This window comes from Equus przewalskii, chromosome 1 (genome assembly GCF_037783145.1).
Source record: "Equus przewalskii isolate Varuska chromosome 1, EquPr2, whole genome shotgun sequence".
Lineage (NCBI taxonomy): Eukaryota > Metazoa > Chordata > Mammalia > Perissodactyla > Equidae > Equus > Equus przewalskii.
Window position 1 is genome coordinate 124,446,644 of NC_091831.1, and position 21,441 is coordinate 124,468,084.

General features: G+C 47.3%; 1 protein-coding gene across 10 annotated transcripts in view; it reads right to left on the reverse strand.

The window, feature by feature from the left end:
* Positions 1 to 19,046: 19,046 nt before the first annotated feature.
* CORO2B (coronin 2B) overlaps positions 19,047 to 21,441 on the reverse strand; it is a 137,973-nt gene continuing 135,578 nt past the window's right edge. For all 10 annotated transcript variants that reach the window (XM_070622537.1, XM_070622567.1, XM_070622491.1 and 7 more), the window contains exon 12: positions 19,047 to 21,047. In XM_070622537.1, the coding sequence (XP_070478638.1) occupies positions 20,916 to 21,047 (132 nt within the window). In that variant the 3' untranslated portion in view covers positions 19,047 to 20,915. The remainder of the gene's footprint in view (positions 21,048 to 21,441) is intronic.

Consider the following 21,441-nt stretch of genomic DNA (forward strand, 5'->3'; position numbering starts at 1 on the left):
AGCTTCCTAAAAAAATAAATAAATAAAATACCTAGGAATAAATTTAACCAAGGAGGTGAAAGACCTATACACTGAAAAACGTAATACATTATTGAAAGAAATCAAAGAACACATAAAGAAATGGAAAGATACTCCATGCTCATGGATTGGAAGAATAAACATAGTTAAAATCTCCATACTACCTAAAGCAATCTACAGATTCCATGCAATCCCAATCAGAATCCCAATGACATTCTTCATGGAAATAGAACAAAGGATCCTAAAATTTACATAGAACAACAACAAAAAAAAGACCCTGACTAGCCAAAGGAATCCTAAGAAAAAAGAACAAAATTGGAGGAATCACACTCCCTGAATTCAAATTATACTACAAAGCTACAGCAATCAAAACAGTATGGTACTGGCAGAATAACAGACACACGGATCAATGGAACAGAATTGAGAGCCCTAAAATAAAACCACACATCTACGGACAGCTAATCTTTGGCAAAGGAGCCAAGAACATACAATAGAGAAAGGAAAATCTCTTCAATAAACAGTGCTGGGAAAACTGGACAGCCACGTGCAAAAGAATGAAAGTAGACCATTGTCCTACACCATACAAAAATTAACTCAAATTGGATTAAAGACTTGAACGTAATAAGTAGGACATGAAACCATAAAATTCCTTGAAGAAAATATAGGCAGTAGACTCTTTGACATCAGTCTTAGCAATATCTTTTTGAATACCATGTCTACCCAGGCAAGGGAAACAAAAGAAAAAATAAACAAATGGGACTACATCAGACCAAAAAGTTTCTGCAAGGCAAAGGAAACCATGAACAAAATGAAAAGACAACCCACCAACTGGGAGAAAATATTTGCAAATCATATATCTGACAAGGGGTTAATTTCCGAAATATATAAAGAACTCATACAACTCAAGAAAAAAATGAAGGGGCCGGCTCCGTGGCCGAGTGGTTAAGTTCGCACGCTCTGCTGCGGCGGCCCAGGGTTCGGATCCTGGGCACGGACATGGCACCGCTCGTCAGGCCACGTTGAGGCGGCGTCCCACATCCCACAACTAGAAGGACGTGCAACTAAGATATACAACTGTGTACAGGAGGGGTTTGGGGAGATAAAGCAGAAAAAAAAAAAAAATGAAGAGCCCAATCAAAAAATGGGCAGAGGATCTGAACAGACATTTTCCCAAAGATATACAGATGGCCAACAGGTACATGAAAAGATGTTCAATGTCACTAATTATTAGGGAAATGCAAATCAAAGCTGCAATGAGATATCACCTCACACCTGTCAGAATGGCTCTAATTAATAAGACAAGAAATAACAAGTGTTGGAGAGGTTGTGGAGAAAAGGGAACCCTCATATACTGCTGGTGTGGATGCAAACTGGTGCAGCCACTATGGAAAACAGTATGGAGACTTCTCATAAAACTAAAAATAGAAATACCATATGATCCAGCTATTCCACTACTGGATATTTATCCCAAGAACTTGAAATCAACAATTCAAAAAAATTTATGCACCCCTGTGTTCATTGCAGCATTATTCACAATAGCCAAGACATGGAAGCAACCCAAGTGCCCATCAATGGATGAATGGATAAGGAAGATGTGGTATATTTATACAATGGAATACTATTCAGCCATAAAAACAGACAAAATCGTGCCATTTGCGACAACATGAATGGACCTTGAGGGTATTATGCTAAGCGAGATAAACCAGACAGAGAAAGACAACTACCACATGATTTCATTCACATGTGGAAGATAAACAAACACATAGATAAGGAGAACAGATTAGTGGTTACCAGAGGGGAAGAGAGTCGGGGGTGGGGCAAAAAGGGTAAAGGGACCCATGCGTGTGGTGACAGATTAAAACTAGACTATTGGTGGTGAACACAATGCAGTCTATACAGAAACTGAAATATAATAATGTACACCTGACATTTATACAATGTTAAAAGCCAATATGACCTCAGTAAAATAGATTAAAAATAAATAATAAAAATAAGTAAAATAAAAAATAAAAAAGGAGGCTGCAGGGCGGTCTGCACAGCATGAGTACATCTCGATACATGTGAGTATGTGATGTATCAATCAGATAGATAGATAGACACATATTAAAAGTTCTGGAAGAATAATTAAACAATTAAGGAGATTCACTCCACATCCCCCTGGATGTGAGAGAGTGGTAGGGAAGGTTTGATTCTCTTTAATGACGAGCGTGTTCTTGTCCTGAGGTTTTTGTTGTTATTAAGAGGGCATTTAATTCCAGACTCCTAAAATTTTACTTCATCCCTGCACCAATGTCATCAGAAACAGCAAAAGTGATAGGATGTAAAATAGCACTATGGACCCTGTGAGTTAACGAAAGAGAACCAACTTAGACTCCGAGAGAAACAGCACTGAGCTGCGCCGCGCTCCCTGGAAACGATGCAGCGTGCTCATCTACCAAAGTCGCTTATCAAATACCGATATTCTTTAAGTCTTTAAAAGATGGTCCAGTTTTCTTTAGTATTTTTAGTACTGTTTCCTCCATTTCTAAGTTCTTTTTATTCCCTAGAATCTTCCCAAGCTGCTGTAATCTCTCTCTAAACACCTACCCCTTAAAGTAAAATGTAAGATATTTTACACCAGGACGTGCAAGGCGTCTGTGAGCGATCCTGAAGGGAATCTCTTTTTTGAAGGTCCCATCTCGGCTGAGGTGGTGGAGGAGGCCTGGGCACAGCGGCGAGGGGAAAGTCATTGATGATTCAGGTGAGCAAGGCGCAGCTGCCCGGAGAGGGAGGCAGTCTCGCCCCGACAGCCCAGCCTATGAAGGAACCCTGCCCCGCCCACTCACGGAGTGGGATGCATGACCAGCTCACGGCTTCTTGGGAAGAGACTTGCTCTCAAGGAAGGAGGAGCATCAATGACGAGTGATGGCTTGATGTTTGGAGAAAGTCATTTGAAATCATTTAACGGGAATTTTTCAGGAATTGGTTCTCTCCCAGGAAAGCCGAGAAGAGAGGCTCTGCAGTTTCGTCCTCTACTGAACTCGAGTGCAGGAAGCATCTACTTTAGAACACCCGGCCCTCTGAGGACAAAGTTGTTGCCCTCTAGCTTCAGGCTCTGGATAAAGTCCCCGACAGAGCATCCTAATTTCCCAAGCCTATTCCCCTTTGTATCACCCTTCTCAGACTTCATGAGGTCGTCAGCCTGCCTTCCTCCTTCCCCTTAGCAGTTTTTTGTTTTGTTTTGTTTTGTTTTTGCACTATTCTACTGAGAGTTTTCTGGAGTATAGGGCATTTGGAATCTTTTTTAGGAGAAAGATTCTTGGTTCTGCCTCCTTTCTTGTGCATCTTAAAATACGATGTTTGCTGTATCTTGGGGACCCTGTTCTACTGTCCTGTGACTCACTTTCCCATTTATTATCCTGCCCTGGTGTGTTGGAGGTGACTGGAAGGGGTTTCTTGAACTGAGAGGGTTCCTGAACTTGTAAATTCCCTTTGTGTCCAGAAGCCAGAGGAATCTGCAGTCTCTGGCCCTGGTGGGGAAGGCGTAGGCAGGGCTTTACAGCAGAAAGGGACGGACTTTGCCATCTTCCTTGAGATCTTTCCCGTCGGTGCTCATCCTCACTGGTGGACTTTTGCTACTGGCACTTTGGTGTTTGTGCTGCTTTTCCTTTCCCTCTCCTGTTCTTTATTTTCCTTATTTAACTAAAATGTTGTCTGGATTGCCTTCTGCTTCACAGAAGTATTCAAATGTCTATTCTTGTCAACTGTTCTTCCCTCATGATGAATGAGGGTAAATGTGGAGCCTGGACGAAACCTGCTTCCTGGTCGTGTGTCATCTCAAGAACAGACTTGTTGATAGAGCCTTCCTCAGGGCTCGCCGCCTCCCCAGGGGTGACGCGTCCAGTTCTGTCTTCCTCCTCCTTTCTCCTCAGCTCTCACTTCTCCTGCAGAGCTCTGCATCTTACCCTGAGCTCTTTGCTCAGGAAGCTCCCTGTGCAGAGTCTCAGCAAGAAAGTCAGCCTCCCGTGCCTTCAACTGGAATGAACGCGCCGCTTCCTGGAGCGAGTCCCTAGGTGAAGTAGGTAACTTCCCGGATTACAGCACTTCCTGGAGTTGAGCATCTCACTGGGCCCAGGGAACCAACTTCCCCATTCAATCTTGTCCTTGTCATCTACAGGTTACTTGGAAATCAGCCCCTGACTTTAGTCCCTGATTCCGTAATCAGGGACTAACCGTGCACCTCAAAATTTGTTAAGAGGGTGTTAAGCGTTCTTTTCACAAACAAACAAACAAAAAAGAACAGGAGGAAATTTTAGGAGGTGGTGGATGCGTCTGTTACCTTGTTTATGGTGAAGGTATCAGAAGTGTGTGCATATGTCCAAACTCATAAAATCGTACACATTAAATATGTGTAATTCTTTGTATGTCAGTTGTGCCTCAATAGAGCTGGTTTAAAATAAATAACCCCAGTCTTAGAACGTTCTGCAGTCCAACCTGCCCAAGTCTTTTATAATGTTTTGCTCTGGAGGGACAAATGCAAGTGACTATCTTTTTTCAGGATATTATTCTTTCTAGTTTTTTTTTTTTTTTTTTTTTTTTTTGCATTTCTCAACCAACTCTTCTCTTCTGAATCTCGTGTGTGTGCACACACTCAGTGGTGAAATTGAAGTGTCATATCTCTGATGGGCCGAAGGTGTGCTTCTCAGACTCCCTGTGAAGGATTTGGGGTTTAGCTGGTAGATGCCAGCCACACCAAACAGGCGTGTGTGGTAGGCCTGAGACTGTTTCCCTCATTTCTCAGTGTTGCTATTTGCTGTAAATGTTCTCTAGGCCCTCATTTCCCTAGAAGTCAGTGGGGCATCACAAATAATCCCCATATTTCAGCAGTACTTTTTTATCACTTAGAATTTTTTTATGTTGTATTTATTCAAAGTGCTGTTTTAGACTTATTTAGACATAGATTTTCCTTTATCATACATCTCTCTAATACACACATAAAAAAGAAAATATAAGCAAAATAAATTGGTTTGGGCATTCCTAAACTTGTCCACATTTAGAGTCTGGCTCTCGTGAAGCACCAGGGCTCGGCACCAGCAACGTCTGTGTTTTTCTACACAAGGTCGTCCTCCGCGCCACGAGGAGGCTGAGGAGGCAGTGTTTCTTAAATGGACCTTCACTCTAATCTTTGGAATTTTCTTCCTAACCCCTGACACTGATTTTGGAAGCATAGGCAATAAAACTACCTAAAGATGCTGTGTGGCTAATATGGTTATGAGACACGTCCCAATACCAGAGATGTTAAAAGGGGGGAAATGGAGGTCTTTGAATTGGAGAAGTATAGCATGGAATATGTTTTTCCTCACGTGGTGTGATGATCAATAACCTGCCTATTGTTTCTTCATAACCTTTTGTGATGTAGGTCATATTATCGTCTCTATTTTTTATGTTTGGAAACTAAAGCTGAGAAAGGTACAGTAACTCGTGCAAGCAGTTGGAGGAAGGGCTTGCACCCACTTGTGTCCGACTCTCCATCCTCTTTCCATGTCCCTTCCCATTCCGCATGCTCCATCTGTCTGACCCTTTAAAGCCTCTTATTTTGCCCTTGGAGGTTGATAGACCTTTGGGCACAGTTTCTCTAGGCCACACCAGCTTGGGGGACAGAGTATAACTGTTTCATAAATAACATGAATAAAACAACATTTTCTGACTCAGCCTCTACCCAAGGGATTGCAGAGTCCCAGAGCTTCTCCAATCCCTCCCAACCAGTTTAGGGAATACCCGGGGGGGGGGGGGGGCCTCACATGTCCTTCCCAATGAATCCTCCTGGCCCTTACTCAGTAGGTGTCCCTTCTCCCATTTGTCCTTCTGTGGGTCAAAGGTCACTGGCCGGATGTTCCACAGGGAAGACCCCCCCATCCTGTGCTCCATCTGCTCTAAATACCCTCCATGTGTGGTGGGGCTCTCCTCCTGTTCCCTGCTCCAGGGCTGGGTCTTTCTTCTGAGAGAGGCTCTCTGACCTTCATGGAAAATGATTCTCCTTTTCCAGCCTTCTTGTCTGTGGCCTGCACCCCGCCCCCCTCAACCTTCCAGACACGCTCGGATACATGGGAATTTATAGCTGCGGCAGCTTAAGGCTAAGCTCTTAGTCAAGGAACTCCAAGACATCAGCCCCATCTCCCTGTATTAGTTTTCTGTTGCTGTAGTAACAAATCACCACAAATGTAGTGGCTTAAAACAACACGCATTTATTGTTCTGTGGGTTGGAAGTCCAGGCAAGCTTGGCTGACTGCTCTGCTTTGTGGTTTCTATACGGCTGAAATCAAGGTGTCAGCAGGACCGAGCTCTGGTCTTGAGGCTCTGGGGGCGAATCTGCTTCCAGGCTCCTTCAGGTTGCTGGTTGAATTCAGTTGCTTGTGGTTGTAGGACTGAAGTCCCTGTTCCCTGACTGTCAGTCAGGGGCTGGTCTTTGCTCCTAGTCGCTGCCCTCATTCCTTCCGCTGCTTTCCATGTGCACCCCCCTCCACTCCTCAAGAAATAGTCAGTTGCCCTCATGCTCTGACTTTCTCTTCTGCCTCCTCTCTCTGATTCTGGCTAGGGAAAGTGCTCTACTTTTAAGGGCTCATGTGATTAGATTGGCCCCACCCAGGTAACACAGGATATCTCCCTATCATCTTAAGATCCAAAACCCTTAAGTTTCTTGTGCTCTGCTTTGGCAGCCCGGGTTCAGTTCCCAGGCGTGGACCTACACCACTCATCAATGGCCATGCTGTGGTGGCGACCCACATACAAAATAGAGGAATATTTGCACAGATGTTAGCTCAGGGACAATCTTCCTCACCAAAAAAACCTCCCAAAACCCCAAACCTTAATTATATCTGCAAAGTCCCTTTAGTCACGTAATAGAACACATTGACAGGTTTCAGGGCTAAGTGCATGGACGTCTTTGGGGGCCCATGATTTGACCTACCACTCTGCCCCCAACTAGTTTGGAATGTCCTTGAGGAGTGGGGCTACTGCTCAGTCCTGACACTGTGGGCATCTAATAAATTCTGTTACAGGGGGAACTTGGGAGTCCCACTGTCTAACACAGAGGATTAAAGAGAAGAGTTAAAATATTCTTTACTCAAAAATTGATGGGGGAAGAGACATTGCCTTCTTGTGGGAGGTAAATGCCTTTGAGTCAGTGGCTCTGGCTGGTGGTACTCATCAGAACTTGGTGTGAGGAAGGCTCTGGGTACCGTCTGCTGTTATCTGGGTGGATGGACCGGATGGCCCAGCTCCTGTTGGTGATCAGACTGGGCAGAGTGGGTTTGCTTGGGGCCCGGGAGCTGGGTGTAGAGAGGTGCAGTCTCCTCTATGCTAGCTTTCAGCCAGAGCTTTGGGAAACCTTGGAAGGGGAGCCTGTGTGGCTGAAAACAGTGCCACAGGCATTTGGTCAGGTCCCCTTTGTGCTGGAACTTCCACATTCAGGACCTCACCAGACCTCACAGAAAGCCCTCTAGGTAGGTTGTAGAAGCCCCATTTTATATAGGTGAGGAAACTCAGGCTCAGAGAAGTTAAATGGCACGCTCAGAGTCACGCAGTGAGGCACAGAAGCAGGACTAGAGCCTGCTCTTGTCTCATAGTTCAGTGCTCTTTCCTCTGTACTGTAGCTGCTTCCTGGGTTGGAGGTACAGAGCCATGGTTTGTCACTGATATACTGGGTGACTGTGGAAGCTTCTCCACTTGTCATTCAAGTCCTAGCCTACCTCTTTCCTGATCACCTCAGTCTAAACTGATCTTTTTTTCCTGCTGAAAGAAAAAAAAAAGGAACAGCATTCATTCATTCTGAACCTAATACACTTATTGAGTATCTATGACACAGTCAGCACTATGCCAGATGCTGGATATGATGGGGAGAAAGACAGACGTGGTTCATCTGTCAATGAGCTTGCAGAGCTATCTTCACTCTTGGAGAAGACAATTCTATAACTAACAAGTGTGAAGTGTGATGAGTGTTGAGATGAGGAAGTCAAGGATGCTATGGGAGCAGCAGGGTGTAGATTCTAACTCCTTCCAGTGATAGTAAGGACCTCCCTTGGGAGGTGGCAGTGAAGTTGAGACCGGAAGGATAAGAGGAAATTAGCTAGACCAGGAGAGTGGGCGGGAGTGATGCAAGCAGAAGGGATATGGTATACAAAAGTCAGGAGGCAAGAGAGTGCCTCCAAAAACAGCTCAGGAAATCAGGAAAACAAAAAGTATCCATCTGAGATGTTTTCTGACACCAGCCAATTCTCCAACACCAGTGGAGTGTTCAACAATTCAACTCGGAAACTAACTACCCAGAGTTAACACAGACCCGACTGCATACGGGCTCAGTCCCACAGGAGTACCCCCACTTCAGATGCCAATTGCAAGTCTCAGGCCTCCTGTACTTCTGACTGACCAACTATAAATTGGGGGCTCCCATAACCCACTCCTTGGATTTGATGATTTGCTAGAACAGCTCACAGAACTCAGGCAGACACTTTACTTACATTTGCCTGTTTATTATAAAGGATACAAATGAACAGCCGGGTGAAGAGGTACATAGGGAGAGGTTGGGAAGGGTCCCAGCAGAGGAACTTCTGTCTCCATGAAGTTGGGGTGCACCACCTTCCCAGCATGCAGATGTGTTCACCAACTCTGAAAATCTTGGAATCTTGTTGTTCAAGAGTTTTTATAGACCTCAACCTCCAGCCTCCTCTTCTCAACTCCCAGAAGGTCAGTGGGTGGGGCTGGAAGTTCCTACGCTCTAATCATTTGGTCATTCTGGTGGCCAGTCTCATCCTGAAGCTATCCAGGGACCCCATCCTAAGTCATCTCGTTAGTATAAATTCAGATGTGATGGAAAGGGAATTCCTAGGAACAACAAAAGACACTCATCACTCAGCAAATCCCAAGGGTTTTAGGAACTCTGTGCCAGGAAAAGGGACAGAGACCAAATGTTTATTTTATTATACAGCAGTCTGTAGGGAGCAGAGAGTTTCAGGCAGGAAATGGCAAGAGATGAGGCCTGAGAGACAAGAGGACCAGATCAAGAAAGACTTGTTGATGAAGTTAAAGAATTTCAACTTTAGATTAGGGCAGTGGGAAGCCACTAAGGGTTGAAGTAAGGGAGTGACAGGGATGAGATTTGCATGTTATAAAGATCACTCTGTTTGAGAACTGATTAGAGGCCCAAGCCTGGAGTCAGAGAGACTAGCAAGGAAGTTATTATGATAATCCCGGTGTAGATAATGATGCCTTGAGTGGTCATGAAGGTGGAAAGAAGTGGGTGGTATCATGAGAAGGCTGAGCTGGCCCGACTTTGATTTTGGACACATTGTGATCTCTATTACTCTTGAACAATTAATCATGCTCCTCCTTAAGACACTTATTTTTATTCCTATTTCTTTAACGGTGTTATTTGACATTTCATGCATTTCTATCTTGTCTCTCCAACATTCCTTAAGATCTGAGATTCTCTCTCGTACCAAATCCAAATTTAATATTTTGATTCTTTGGGCCTTGGTCTCCTCCTTGTTAACGTGGAGTTGATAATCTATGCCTTTCCTGCTTCACAGGGTTGTTTTGAACACCCCGTATTCAATGAGACAAAATGGTGAAGAAAATTTAAATAGCATGCAGATGCAACAGATGATTATCATAAAGGAATTACCTGTCTGCATTAGATTAGCACTGCCCCCAGCATATATTGGTCAGGATGCAGTCAGAAAAGAGAAGAAAAAAGCTGATGTACTCTATCTTGTCTGGTTGATTCTTAAATTATGACTGAAGTTTAACCAATAATAGCCAAATAATATTGACTTCAGCTAAAGAAGCCTGGAAAAATGTTTATTGTGATAATAGACAAGAATTGGATGGCCGATGGTTTCAGATATCTACTGGGGTAATCCTAACACTTCAACTGTACAAGTGGCTGGTTTAAATTTCATCTCACAAGCTAGAGTAAATCCAAGCTTTGTCCAAGATGTCAGCAAATCCCCTGGATTTGTTTCTCAGTGTCATCTCTGGCTCTAAATTTCCCTCTTTGCTGTTTTGTGGCCACACCTTTATCTCTATCTCAGAATTTCCCCCAAAGTTGAATACAGCCTCTTCTCTTTGATGCCCACTAACCCTGCTCCCATGAGGTAGCTTGTGTACTAGACATGTACTGGAGTTTTGGGGAATGGATTACATTGCAGGGAGGGTTGGATTGCAGAATTTCAGTCAAGAGTTCTCTCTGTTCTTAAAAAGCTTCCCCAATTTCCCACCAGCCATGGCTTTAGTCTCTGACTGATACTGAACCTCTAAATTTCAAGTTCATATGCCTGACGTGCAATAACCCAATCACTGAGACACCTGTGCTTGGAGATGGAGAAAGATTTATTCTAATTGGCCAGAACAAGAAGGTGGGAGGATAGGTTCTCTCAAATCCACCTTAGCAAAAGAAGAAAGCAGGGGGTCTTTATAGAGCTAAGAGGCTTGGGAGGAGGAGTTTTGGAGAAACAAAGGGGGAAATCTGTGTTTCTTTTACTCCAGATAAGCCCTTGGGCAATCAAACTTCTAGGCATCAGTGCCAGCTGGGGGCTGGGTATCTGGTGATCACAACTTCCTTAAAGGCATTCTTTCTCTTCTGCAAAACAAGCTCATAAATCCTTGTGACCCTTAAGTCACCCCTCAGGTTAAACAAGAAAACAGCTAATTAACAAGGTAACTCCTTTTCACGTGTGTCTGTGCTGGGAACAAGGTGGAAGGGTAATCATGTTCTTGTTGAATATTTACAGTAACCTTCAGGTACCGGCTTCATGATCATATTGCTTAGTTTTCCTTTTTCCTCTGTTCTTCCTAGTACCCAAATTCTTGTTCACTTTTTGGGCAGATCTATTTAGCTATCTTTGTTTTTTCCTCCCCACCCACGTCCTCAGGGCCTCACCTTCTACCCCCAAGGGGTCTATCAAAGTATTTTCCTAAACAAACACACTTCCTTTCCTAAAAGGAACTCTGGTGCCAGCTGATAAAATAATAACTTGTCTCATCTGCTACAATGACAAGGTTGCCAAATCATGTTTCTTCTTGGGGAGATCTGATATTAGTTGGGCCTTCTGGCCAATGGGAAGAGTAACTGGTCTGCAGTCCCAGTAATTTAGGTTTGCACTCATGGTGTCATTTGATCTGATGTTCACCAGTTTGGGATAAAGCCTGGGTAGTTCTGTTTAGCCCATTTTGTGATGGGCAAAAATGGGGTTTGGAAATGGCCGGTGACTGGATGAGTGAGCTTCTGAGCTAGGACTTGAACCCGGATCTCAGCTCATTCAATTTTCTTTCCCTTGAGAGTTTTCATGAAAATAGAAAATGTCCCTTGTTTGTTCATCCGGTGAGCTGTTTCAAGAATGAGCTTGATGCCCCTGTTTAGAAGGTCAAAAGAGATATGAGTTATTTGGCAGACAGGTTTTACATAAGTGCTAGAAGAAAAGATAAGCTGTCAGCAGATGCATTTCTGTGTTGAGACTGAAATATTATCCCCCCAAGATAACCATCTTGAGGCTTTTAGGAACAGGTCAGGCTAGGGCGGAATCTGGCAGGGTTGCTTGGGACTCATCTCTCAAGGCCTTCTCTCTCCGTGGACGCATTTCCCTCTCCTCTCTCCTAATCCTTACCCAACTCTTCAAGGCCCACTTCCCACTTCTTTTTTTTGAGGAAGATTAGCCCTGAGCTAACATCTGTGCTCATCTTCCTCTACTTTCTACGTGGGACGCCAACCACAGCATGGCTTGCCAAGCGGTGCCATGCCCGCACCCGGGATCTGAACTGGAAAACTCCGGGCCACCAAAATGGACTATGCGCACTTAACCGCTGCGCCACCCGGCCAGCTCCCCACTTCCCACTTCTGAACATCCTCTGGGAAGCCATCCCGGACAGCTACACGTGGACTGAATCTCTCTCTCCTGGGAATCCCATTGGCAGTTACTCTCTGCTTTGCACCATTAGTGTATTCTAGACCAGTGGCTTTCAAACTAGATTTTGACCCACAGTGAATAACACATATTTTACCTTGCATCTCAGTACACACACCACACCACCCTCTCCCTCTTTCTCTTGCCTTCTCTCTTTCTCTCTCACACACACAGAGCAATACAAACATGCATACTACTGAACAAAGTTTCATGCACAGATATTTACCCTTATTTTGTGAGATGCACACTAATATTTCTTTTCTGTTCTACTTAATTCTATTCTATTCTACTAAAAAATGCTGGTTGAGACCCACTAAATTGACTTCATGACCTACTAAGAATCGTTATTCCATTAATCTCTCTGCAGTGTAGAGTGTGATATTTTATTATATATTGCAGCCCACCTCCCACCCCTCCCTACTGCTCCTGATTCTCAAGTTGGTGGGGGGGGGGGGTTCCCTTCACATTTCACCTGGGTACTCCCAGAAGCTCCTCACTAGCCTCCAGCCATTGGTCTCTCTCTTTTCCATCCTTCCTATTGATTTTTCTTAAATGCAAATTTCATCTGATCATTCCCATGCTTAAAAACCTTCTGAGGCTTTCCATTGCATAAAAGTGCATTCCAAATAAATAGCCTGAGTATAAGGTCCTTTGCAGACTGTCCACTTGCCAGCCTTCTCTTTGGCTTCAGCAACTCAAGGCCCTTTCTGACCACCCCAAATGCCAGCTGTTTCCTTTCTCCTTGACTTTGCACATGCTGTTCCCTGACTGGAATGCCTCTCTCTCTTCTCTGGTGGAAAACTGCTTTCACTTCAAGAACTCAGATTATTAGAAAGAAGGAAATCCTGCCATTTGTGACAACAAGGGTGGACCTTGAGGGCATTATGCTTAGTGAGATAAGCCAGAGAGAGAAAGACAAATACTGTACGATATCACTTCTATGGGGAATCTAAAAAAGCCAAGAGAAGAATGGTGGTTCCAGGGCTGGGCTGGGGGCGGGGGGGAGGGGGAGTGGAATAGAGAGAAGTTGATCAAAGGGTAAAACTTGCAGTCAGAAGATGAATAAGTTCTGGGGATCTAATGTACAGCATGTTGACTATAGTTAACAATACTGTATTATATACTTGAAAGTTGCTAAGAGACTAGATCTTAAAAGTTCTCACCACAAAAAAGAAATGGTAATTATGTGCCATGATAGAGATGTTAGCTAACGCTACAGCGGTAATCACGTTGCAATGTATAAATGTATCAAATCAACAATATTGTACACCTTAAACTTACACAATGTTATATGTCAATCATATTTCAATAAATAACAAATAGAACTCAGATTATCTATCACAATGAGGTCTTCTTCTGTCTTCCATGTTTTGATTGCTCCTATACATGGTTCTGATATAGGACTTATTACAATGAATTGTAGTTACTGATTCAATGTCTGCATCCCTCAATAACCCCAAGGCCAGCGACTTGTGTATCTGAATTGATTTTATGTCCCTGGCACTTAATGTAATGTCATTGTCTAGATGTTAATTGAAAATTAGTAAAAGAACACTATTCTCCAGTTCCATATCATTAACTCAATGTCTACTATTCTATGTAGTATTACTCTCTCTGGCCATTTTAATGATCCACTTATATATGTGTGTGTGTGTCTGTGTGTGTGCACATGCATGTGGTAGGCGGGTCAGTGGAGAGGGTGGATTTTGGAAAGATAGCAGTTGTAGATCCTGTAGTCCCTGATGTGCCTTCTCCCCACCCTGGACAGAGGTATTCTTTGCTCCAGGGAGGATCAGGATTCTGATAGTGGGAACGCATAAACAAGCCAACAAATAAATACTCAATACTCAGACTTTGAGTTTCCAAACAGATTTTCAAAATTTCGTGGTTGAGACAATAAAATAGTCTTGAAGGCCAAGAGTTTTGATTTGAAGAGAAGAAAGGGCTCCACGCCAAAGGAAGTGGGTTATAGGGTTCATGCCTCAAACGATAGATTGTGAAGGGGCTGGGTGAAGAGCCAGTGTACCAGGAAGATTAGGGGTACGGCCACCTGGGGTGGAAGGGGATGAGGTCAGTGGGTGGACCAGAACCAGAGGGATCCGGGAAGGCCAAGTCAGCAACAAGAGGATGCAGGCAAGGCTGAGCCAAGGCCCGGTGGGCATCTTTGCCTGTGCAGGGATGTGAGCTGTGCATCTCAGTGGCAGGTTGCTGGGGGCTTCCTGTCAGGACCCTGCCTGTCAAGTGTCCAGCAGAAGTAACACCTGGCCAGACCTGAGTCTGTTCCCACCATCCGACTACTCATGTGGGCAATCTCTTCTGGTCCAGGGGGGCAGTGCTAATGTGGGAGCAAAAGCCCCACAACCCATACCTGGCGAACTGAATGGAACAAGCCTGAAGTTTCATCCCCAGGGACACAGTTGGTGGCAAATCCTAAGGTGTTACTTGCATTTAAAATATCTTTAAAGCTAAAAAATACCTCCCTCTCTTATTGGAAAAAAATGATTCTTGTAGAAAAATGCAGATATTCAAAACGAATAGAATTAATCCTTTATCCCATGGCCGTGAGACAATCACTGTTAACCACCTCAGTTCCTCCAGTCATTTTCTCTGCACTGCATATGAATTTCAGTTATAAATTAGACTGGAACCTCTTTGAGAGCAAGAACCATGTCTTGTTCATTTCTTTAGTCCCAGCACCTAGGATATCACTCGATGCAGACAAGGTGCTTGATAGATATTTGATAACATAGTTTTTGAATGAAAACTGTTTCTAATCTCCCAGTAGGCAAAGAAAGAGAGAAAAATAACCTATTTTCATTATCGTTACAAATGCCTTAGCCGAAGGATGGACATATGTGTGAATTTCGGGCATCCTGAGAGGTTGGTGGGGGACAAGTTAGGGTGAGAGACCCTAGGGCGCATGGGGGCTTTCACATGACAGTGCCAGGCAGCCCCAGAGACAGCCAGGTCTTTTAGTCATGAAAGAACCCGACAGGTTTCTAAGAAAAGCCCTGCCTCTGTCAGCTGGTGGAAAGGACACCTGCGAAGCAGGGTGCAGCCAGCACTGTCCTAGGTTCCTTTTGGGGTGGTGCTGGGTTATGAGAGGTATAAAATGCCGTGCCTACCTCTGCGCAGTGTCCTATCTGATGGCAGGAGTTGGCTCGTCTCCCATCCCAGCTCTGGCTCCCTTCCTGGGAGGTGTCCTAACGCGTCCCCTCCCTTTGCCTCTTCCCCACCTCCTCCCACCCCCAACCCAGTCTCCCCTCCTGACCAAAGATATCCATTCTCAAGTCTGCCTTGACCACTGAGCCAGCCACCCCACGCCCCACCCCCAGCTTCCCCCGGGATCACTAGCTCGCCAGCCCCAGCCTGGCTCCCTGCTTCAGTGCTGCCCTCGCATCCTTTCCCCTCGCAGCAGCCAGAGGGAGGTGTCCATTCCTGCTTCGAGCCCTTCCATGGCTCCTCGTTGTGGAGTCCAGCCCCCTGGGGCAAGGATTCCAGGCTTCCACGGTCTGGCCGCGACCCCTCTTCCTCTGCCCCCGGGCTGTATCCGTGCCTGGGACGCCGCTCCTGTTTCTCTCATCAGTAACTTCCTGGAGACGGAGTGGCTGGAGCTGGGGGGCCCCGGGGCCCGGATGGGCTGTGACCACCGGGCTGCAGAGGTCTAGCCAGGACCCCTCCCGTGCCTCCCCTTGTTTTCTTCCCTCCCCTTCATATTCACGGCTCTACTTTCTGCTACCTCCTCAGTCCCAAGCTTCATCGATTGTAGACTCTCCAGGCAGAAAGGGCCCCTCCCTGTCATTGTCCCTGCCGGGAATCTGCTCAAGGTCAAAGAGCAGGACAGGGGCTGGGCTGGGACAGGAATCCAGATCCCAGTCTCTTTCCAGCTCTTCAGGGCAGGCAGCCTCACAGGAAGAAGGTGAGGGGAGCGCCCTCCTCTGGCCGGTCCTTGGAGACAGCTGACCTGGGGCAGTGGGAGGGTCTGGCTGCCTCCTTTTGAGCATCCCTTCTCTCCGATACTTGGGCTGTTTCAGATCCTGGCTGTTCTGTGTGCCTGCCTTGCCACAACGCCCTGGTGCCTCTGGTTGGGTCGTTAATTCTGGGGTGGAGTGGGAAGTGGCAGAAGGGATCCAGCTCAGGAAAAATGGGCTTGATAGGAAGACGGTAATCTGCCATCTGCTGGCTGGATTTAAGCTCCTACCAAACTCTTCCTGGTCTTTGAATCTTGCCTTGATCACTGTGACCTTGAAAGCCAAGATCTCTGTCCTCAGTGTCCCCACCTCCCTCCTCCCACTGGAGACCCGTCCTTTTTCATTGTCTCCAGGTTCCTTCCCTCAGTCTGTTAACCCCGTTCACATTAGCATCCCAGTGCCAGGGGATTTGTACATGAAGAGGGCTCTGACAAGGCCAATGCTTAACCCAAAGGGACTGTGTGCTAATGGGGGGATTCCAGGCAGTGTGACAGTCCAGGTATAAGGGAGGGGCTCTGGGACAGGAGCTTCCTGGAACTCCTAAGACCCTACCCTGTAGACACTTACCTTCTCTAAGTAAGGCTGACCCATTTGTGTTTGTTACCGAATTAAAATTCCAAGGGAAGACAGGCTGCAGGTTGTTCCCAAATAGAAACACACATGCACAGAGAACAAGGAGCTCCTGCCAACATCCCAGACAGGGCCCTCTTCCCCTCCCTGCTCCACAGGCTGGCAGTCCCGGCTGGCCGACTCGGGGGAGGAGAGGGTCTGGTATTGCTTCCTGTGGTCGAAGTAAGTGTCTGCTCCTGCTCCAGGCAGCCCTTCCAAGCAGGGAGGCTGAGGGGCGGGGGCCCTAGGGTGGGGGTGTTTTCAATATGAAGTCATTTCCCACAGTAAAGAAGCAGCCACGTTCTGCACGGTCCACTGGTAGTCTGGGATGTTTGCCCAGCACCAGGAGAGAGTCTAAAAATGCCCAAGCCCATCTTGGGATCTCAGGAGGCTGTCTGGAAGAGAAGCCAGGAGTCAGCAAACCCCAAAACCACCGCACCCAGCAGGGAGTGGAGCTCATTCCAGTCTCCAGGGGCTCTGCGTCCCGCTGGGTGACATTATGCCCATAGAGTGGCCACTGGCCGGAGCCCCTCAAGGACAGGCCTGTTTTTTCCCCCCATCTCTGGGTTTTCAGTGCCCAGTACTGAGTAGATCCAGCTACTCAGTGTTTTAGACTGAGTTGAAAATCCAAGTAGGTGTTGGGGGTGGGATAAGGAGTTCTAGGCATGCCCAGGAGGGACCTCTCCACAGCAGAGAAGGGTCTGGAGTTTAGCTTAAGGTGCCCTTACCTGGAGAAAAGAGGGGAGCAAGCACCTGGTGGGGGCATGGCAGTGGGAATGGGTTCAAAGTGCCAGGAGAGGCTTGCTCTCCTACATCCTGACAATGATCAAAGCAGTGTGGTGGGATAGGCCGCAACCGGCAGGAGAGTACATCCTAATAGAGGACACGAGGACAACCAGGCAGGATGAGGAATTCATGGCCTTTCAACAAATGCAGCTGGAAAAATGGGCTACTTGTGGGGGGAAGTCCAGTTCAACCTTGACCTTGGACAATTGGCCACAATAAGAAATGATTAAAGAGCTGTCCACTTGGGCTCAGAATTAGGGATTTGGTGGGAGAGAGGCACACAGGAGACATCACCTTATCTGTTCACCTGCTCTGGGCCCAGGCAGGGGAGGCCTCGGCCAGGCAACCAGCACCATCTTCCTCAGCATCCCTGGAGAAGGAGCTTATGAAAACAAGATTCTCAATGACTTGAGCATTTCTTTCAAGCACGGGACTTTGTGAACTGACCTAGGGCAAAAACTCCAGGGGTGTCTTTGTTCAAATTCACCTTCATCAAAAGTACTTTTCTGCACCCAAGCCCTTGCAGGAAGCCATCCTACTGCTTCCCTTCTCCTGACATATTTCCTGTTGGCACCACTCATGCTAGACAATGGATGGTCTTGGGGATTTGTCCCTTTCTCCCAACTGCTGGGATAATGGAAACTTAAGATATTAGACCAGGAAGGGACCCTAGAAATTGTTCTGTACCCTCATGTGATAGATAGAGAAAGTAAGGTCCAGAGAGGAGACGTGAATTACTCAATGTTGCATAACCAGTCGGAGGCCCAGTCTCCGGTGTCCTGCCCACTGCTCCTCTGCTGCTCTTTATCTTTTCCTCTCCAGCCATCTTTTCCAGGACTTTCATTGCTTTCCTCTGGCCCTTCCAAGTCTCCTGAGGTGTCCACACTGCTACTTGCCTGTCTACTTTGCAGCCTGACAACTCTGCTCCATGACTGTCCTGGCTTGGTGAGAGAGTGAGGGTGTCCTGGTGGCCTGGCCGTCCCTGCCCAACATCCCTTGTCTCATGATGGCCACCCCCCCCCCAGAACAGACTGCGCCCAGCTCTGAGCCTGGCTGGGGGCTGTGAGCATGTACATTCTCTGGCTCTGGGCTCAGAAGATCCATGTCCCCGTGTGTCTCCCTCACTACATCAGCAGAGTGACCTACAGCATGTCACCACTCTAGACCTGACTGCTCTTCTTAAAAATAGGGATAACGTTAGAACACACCACCCAGAGCTGCTGTGAAGATCAAAAGAGTCAAGGACGCGGAATAGTGCTTTGTAAACTGCAAAGCATAATTCCACTGTGAAATGCTGGTGTCCCCCAGGTCCCGACACAGGGCTGGGTATAGAGCAGATGCCTGCTGAATCACTGTAGGACACAGGTTCTCAACTGGGGGCGATTTTGACACCCTAGGGGACATTGGATGATATCTAGAGACACGTTTATTTGACACAACTGGGTAGGGTTGCTATGGCATCTTATTGCAGAGGCCAGGGATGCTGCTAAACATCTTACAGTGCACGGGACAGCCCTCACAGCAAAAAATTATCTGGCCCCAAATGTCAATCGTGCTGAGGTTCAGAAGCCTTGCTGTAGATGAACGAAAGCGTGAGATTATATCTGTAGATACAGACGTGGCTTGTTGTTCCAGAAGGAACCATGACTGGGGAGTTGACCATCAAGATACCGTGGTGGCCAAGAGCAGGAACCCAGTGGGGTTAAATGAGATGGCCGTGCCCAGCTTTGATAAGTTGAAAACATTTTATTTCAGTTCTATCCTTGGGAGGCAGCATAAATAATCACAGAAGACCGCAAAGGTCAATGGGGAAGAAAGAAAAGCTTGAGAAGTGTGCGGAAGAACAGATGAGAGCGGACACTGTCTAGCTGCAGGGAGTGGGCGGTGAGGAGACCCTGCTTTAGCAGGCCGGGGGCGGGGGGGAAGGTTATTGGAGGGAAAGCCCAAGGAATGGGGGGCTTTCCCTGCCCAGGTCACCTGGAGGGGCCGAGGGAGCTCTGGCCTCTCGATGGATGTCCTGCAGGGTGGCCATGGGACGAGCAGGTGAGGAGTATAATGCATCAGTTGATCCTAGCTAATGAGAGAGAAGAGTGGACACCCATTTCTTGATCCCCAGGCCAGCTCTCACCTCCAAACCGTGACTTTTCTGAGAAGAACAGTGTTTATGGACTCTATGGGTGGTGGGAAATGAAGGGAGAAAAGGAGGAGAAAAAGAAAATGTGTAGAAGACCGAATGAAATGTGGCGGTTGAGAGTCCCGTGACCTCGGGCCACTTCTTGGTTTCTTCATCTGTAAAACGGAGAGAATGAGCCCTACCTCCCGGAGTGGATGTGAGGCTCCGTGATATCTTACGTGTCAAAGAACTGCGTAAACTTTAAAGTGCATACTGACGTGAGGGGCTGTGGTCATCCTGCTAGTGTAAGGCTGAGAGTGGCTGAGATCGCAGTGGCGAGAGACATGCAGAGCCTCTCTTGAAGCAATCAGACCCTGCTCTGCCTTCCCCAGGGCCGAGCTCTACCCTCCTCAGCCTCATCTTCCAGGAGGAAGAGGCCTCATCTCAGAGGGAGTCCCCGGAGGGGTGAGAGCCAAGGGCGGGGGCCAGGGGAATGTAGGGGCACTGAGTGTGAGGGGCCTCAACTGGGCAGTGTGACACATTGGCACTACTGGTGTGGGGCAGACGGTAGAAGTAGCTTCCAGTTCTCAATCTCCACAGAGACTCGGGCACTGGCGAAGCCCCCATGGAATTGGCATCTTGATGCAGTGGGAAGGGCCCTGGCCTCGGGGTCTGGATACCGTAGGTCCTGGTCCTGTGTCCACTGTTGACCCGCTGGGTGACTTTGTAAGTCACTTCCCCATTGCAACCCTCGGTTCTGTCATTTGTAAAATGGGGACACTTTTCCCTACCCTCCCTGCCTCACGAATTAAATGGGAAAAGGGTGTTGCAAGAGCTTCGAAGAGAATCATGGGAAGGCAAGGGGTCATTATGGCCTTGGCGAGCAATCCTCTTAATTCCCTGAAGACAAGAAAGAGAGGGCAAGAGACAGAAAGGAGCTGGGTTGCTTGCAACCCTTGTCAGGAGAATCAGGCTTGCAGGGCTTCAGGGGAATAGAGGGAGGTGGGAGGAGGCAAGGGGGAATGGCTGACACCTGCAATCCGGCCCTTACGGTGTGGTCCATCAGGGACGTTGCGAGCTGCAGCAGGGAATGCTGAGATGTCCTGCCAGCCCCCTTTGCAGGGGAAAAGGTCAAGTTCTAAGTCTACTGGGATCCTGGCTTCCCCCTCTGCTCCCTGGTCCATTGACAGCACCCCTCAGGGAGTCCGTGGTCTTTGCCTGGCCAAGGAGAAGCCGAGACTCCTGGGGTGGCAGGTAAAGGGGCTGGCAGCGGTGGGTCTCCAGGGGAGGCTGGGGACTTGTATTAGCATGAGTTCAAGAGGTCAAAGGTCAGCTTCCAGTTCTTGAGGTGGCAGGTGAGGTCCTCAGGCTCTCCCCCAGCTCCAGTCCTGGCTCTGTCTCTGGGATCACCAGATAAGGGAAAGTTAAGGGATGAGTAGAAACAACGGAGAGATCGGCTTAGAAAGCAGCCCAGCCGGGGAGCTAACAGTTCTTGGGGCTGTTGCGCAAGTTTTTCAGTTCCAGCTGTAGCTGCCGAATGCGGATGTCCTTCTGCGCCAGCTCCTCTTTCAACCGCCGAATCTCATCCTGCTGCCGGAAGAACATTCGGAGAAGCTGGGGTGGACGAAGAGAGGGGGCCGTGGAGGGCCAGGGAGAGAGCAGGTGAGAAGTGACTTCCTGAGTCCAGATCCCCGCCCCGCCCTCCGCACGGCAGCCTCTGCCCTTCTCCCCCTAGGCCTTCCAGTGCCCCCCCACTTTAGCGTCCCAGGTGACTCATGTCACTGCAGCTCTCCTTTCTCCGGGCTCAGCTCATAGCCCCTACTTTCCCCTGTGAGGTGGGAAAAAAAGAAAGCTGTGGCCTGTGCAGAGCTGCCTCAGGCAGCGGCTCAGGGTCACCGAGGAAGGGGGAGTCCACACGGGCCAGTTTTCCAAACATCCTAAGCGTACCTTTTTAGGGGTCCAAATCTAACAAATTTATTTACCATTCTGGATGGAAACCTTTCTAAAA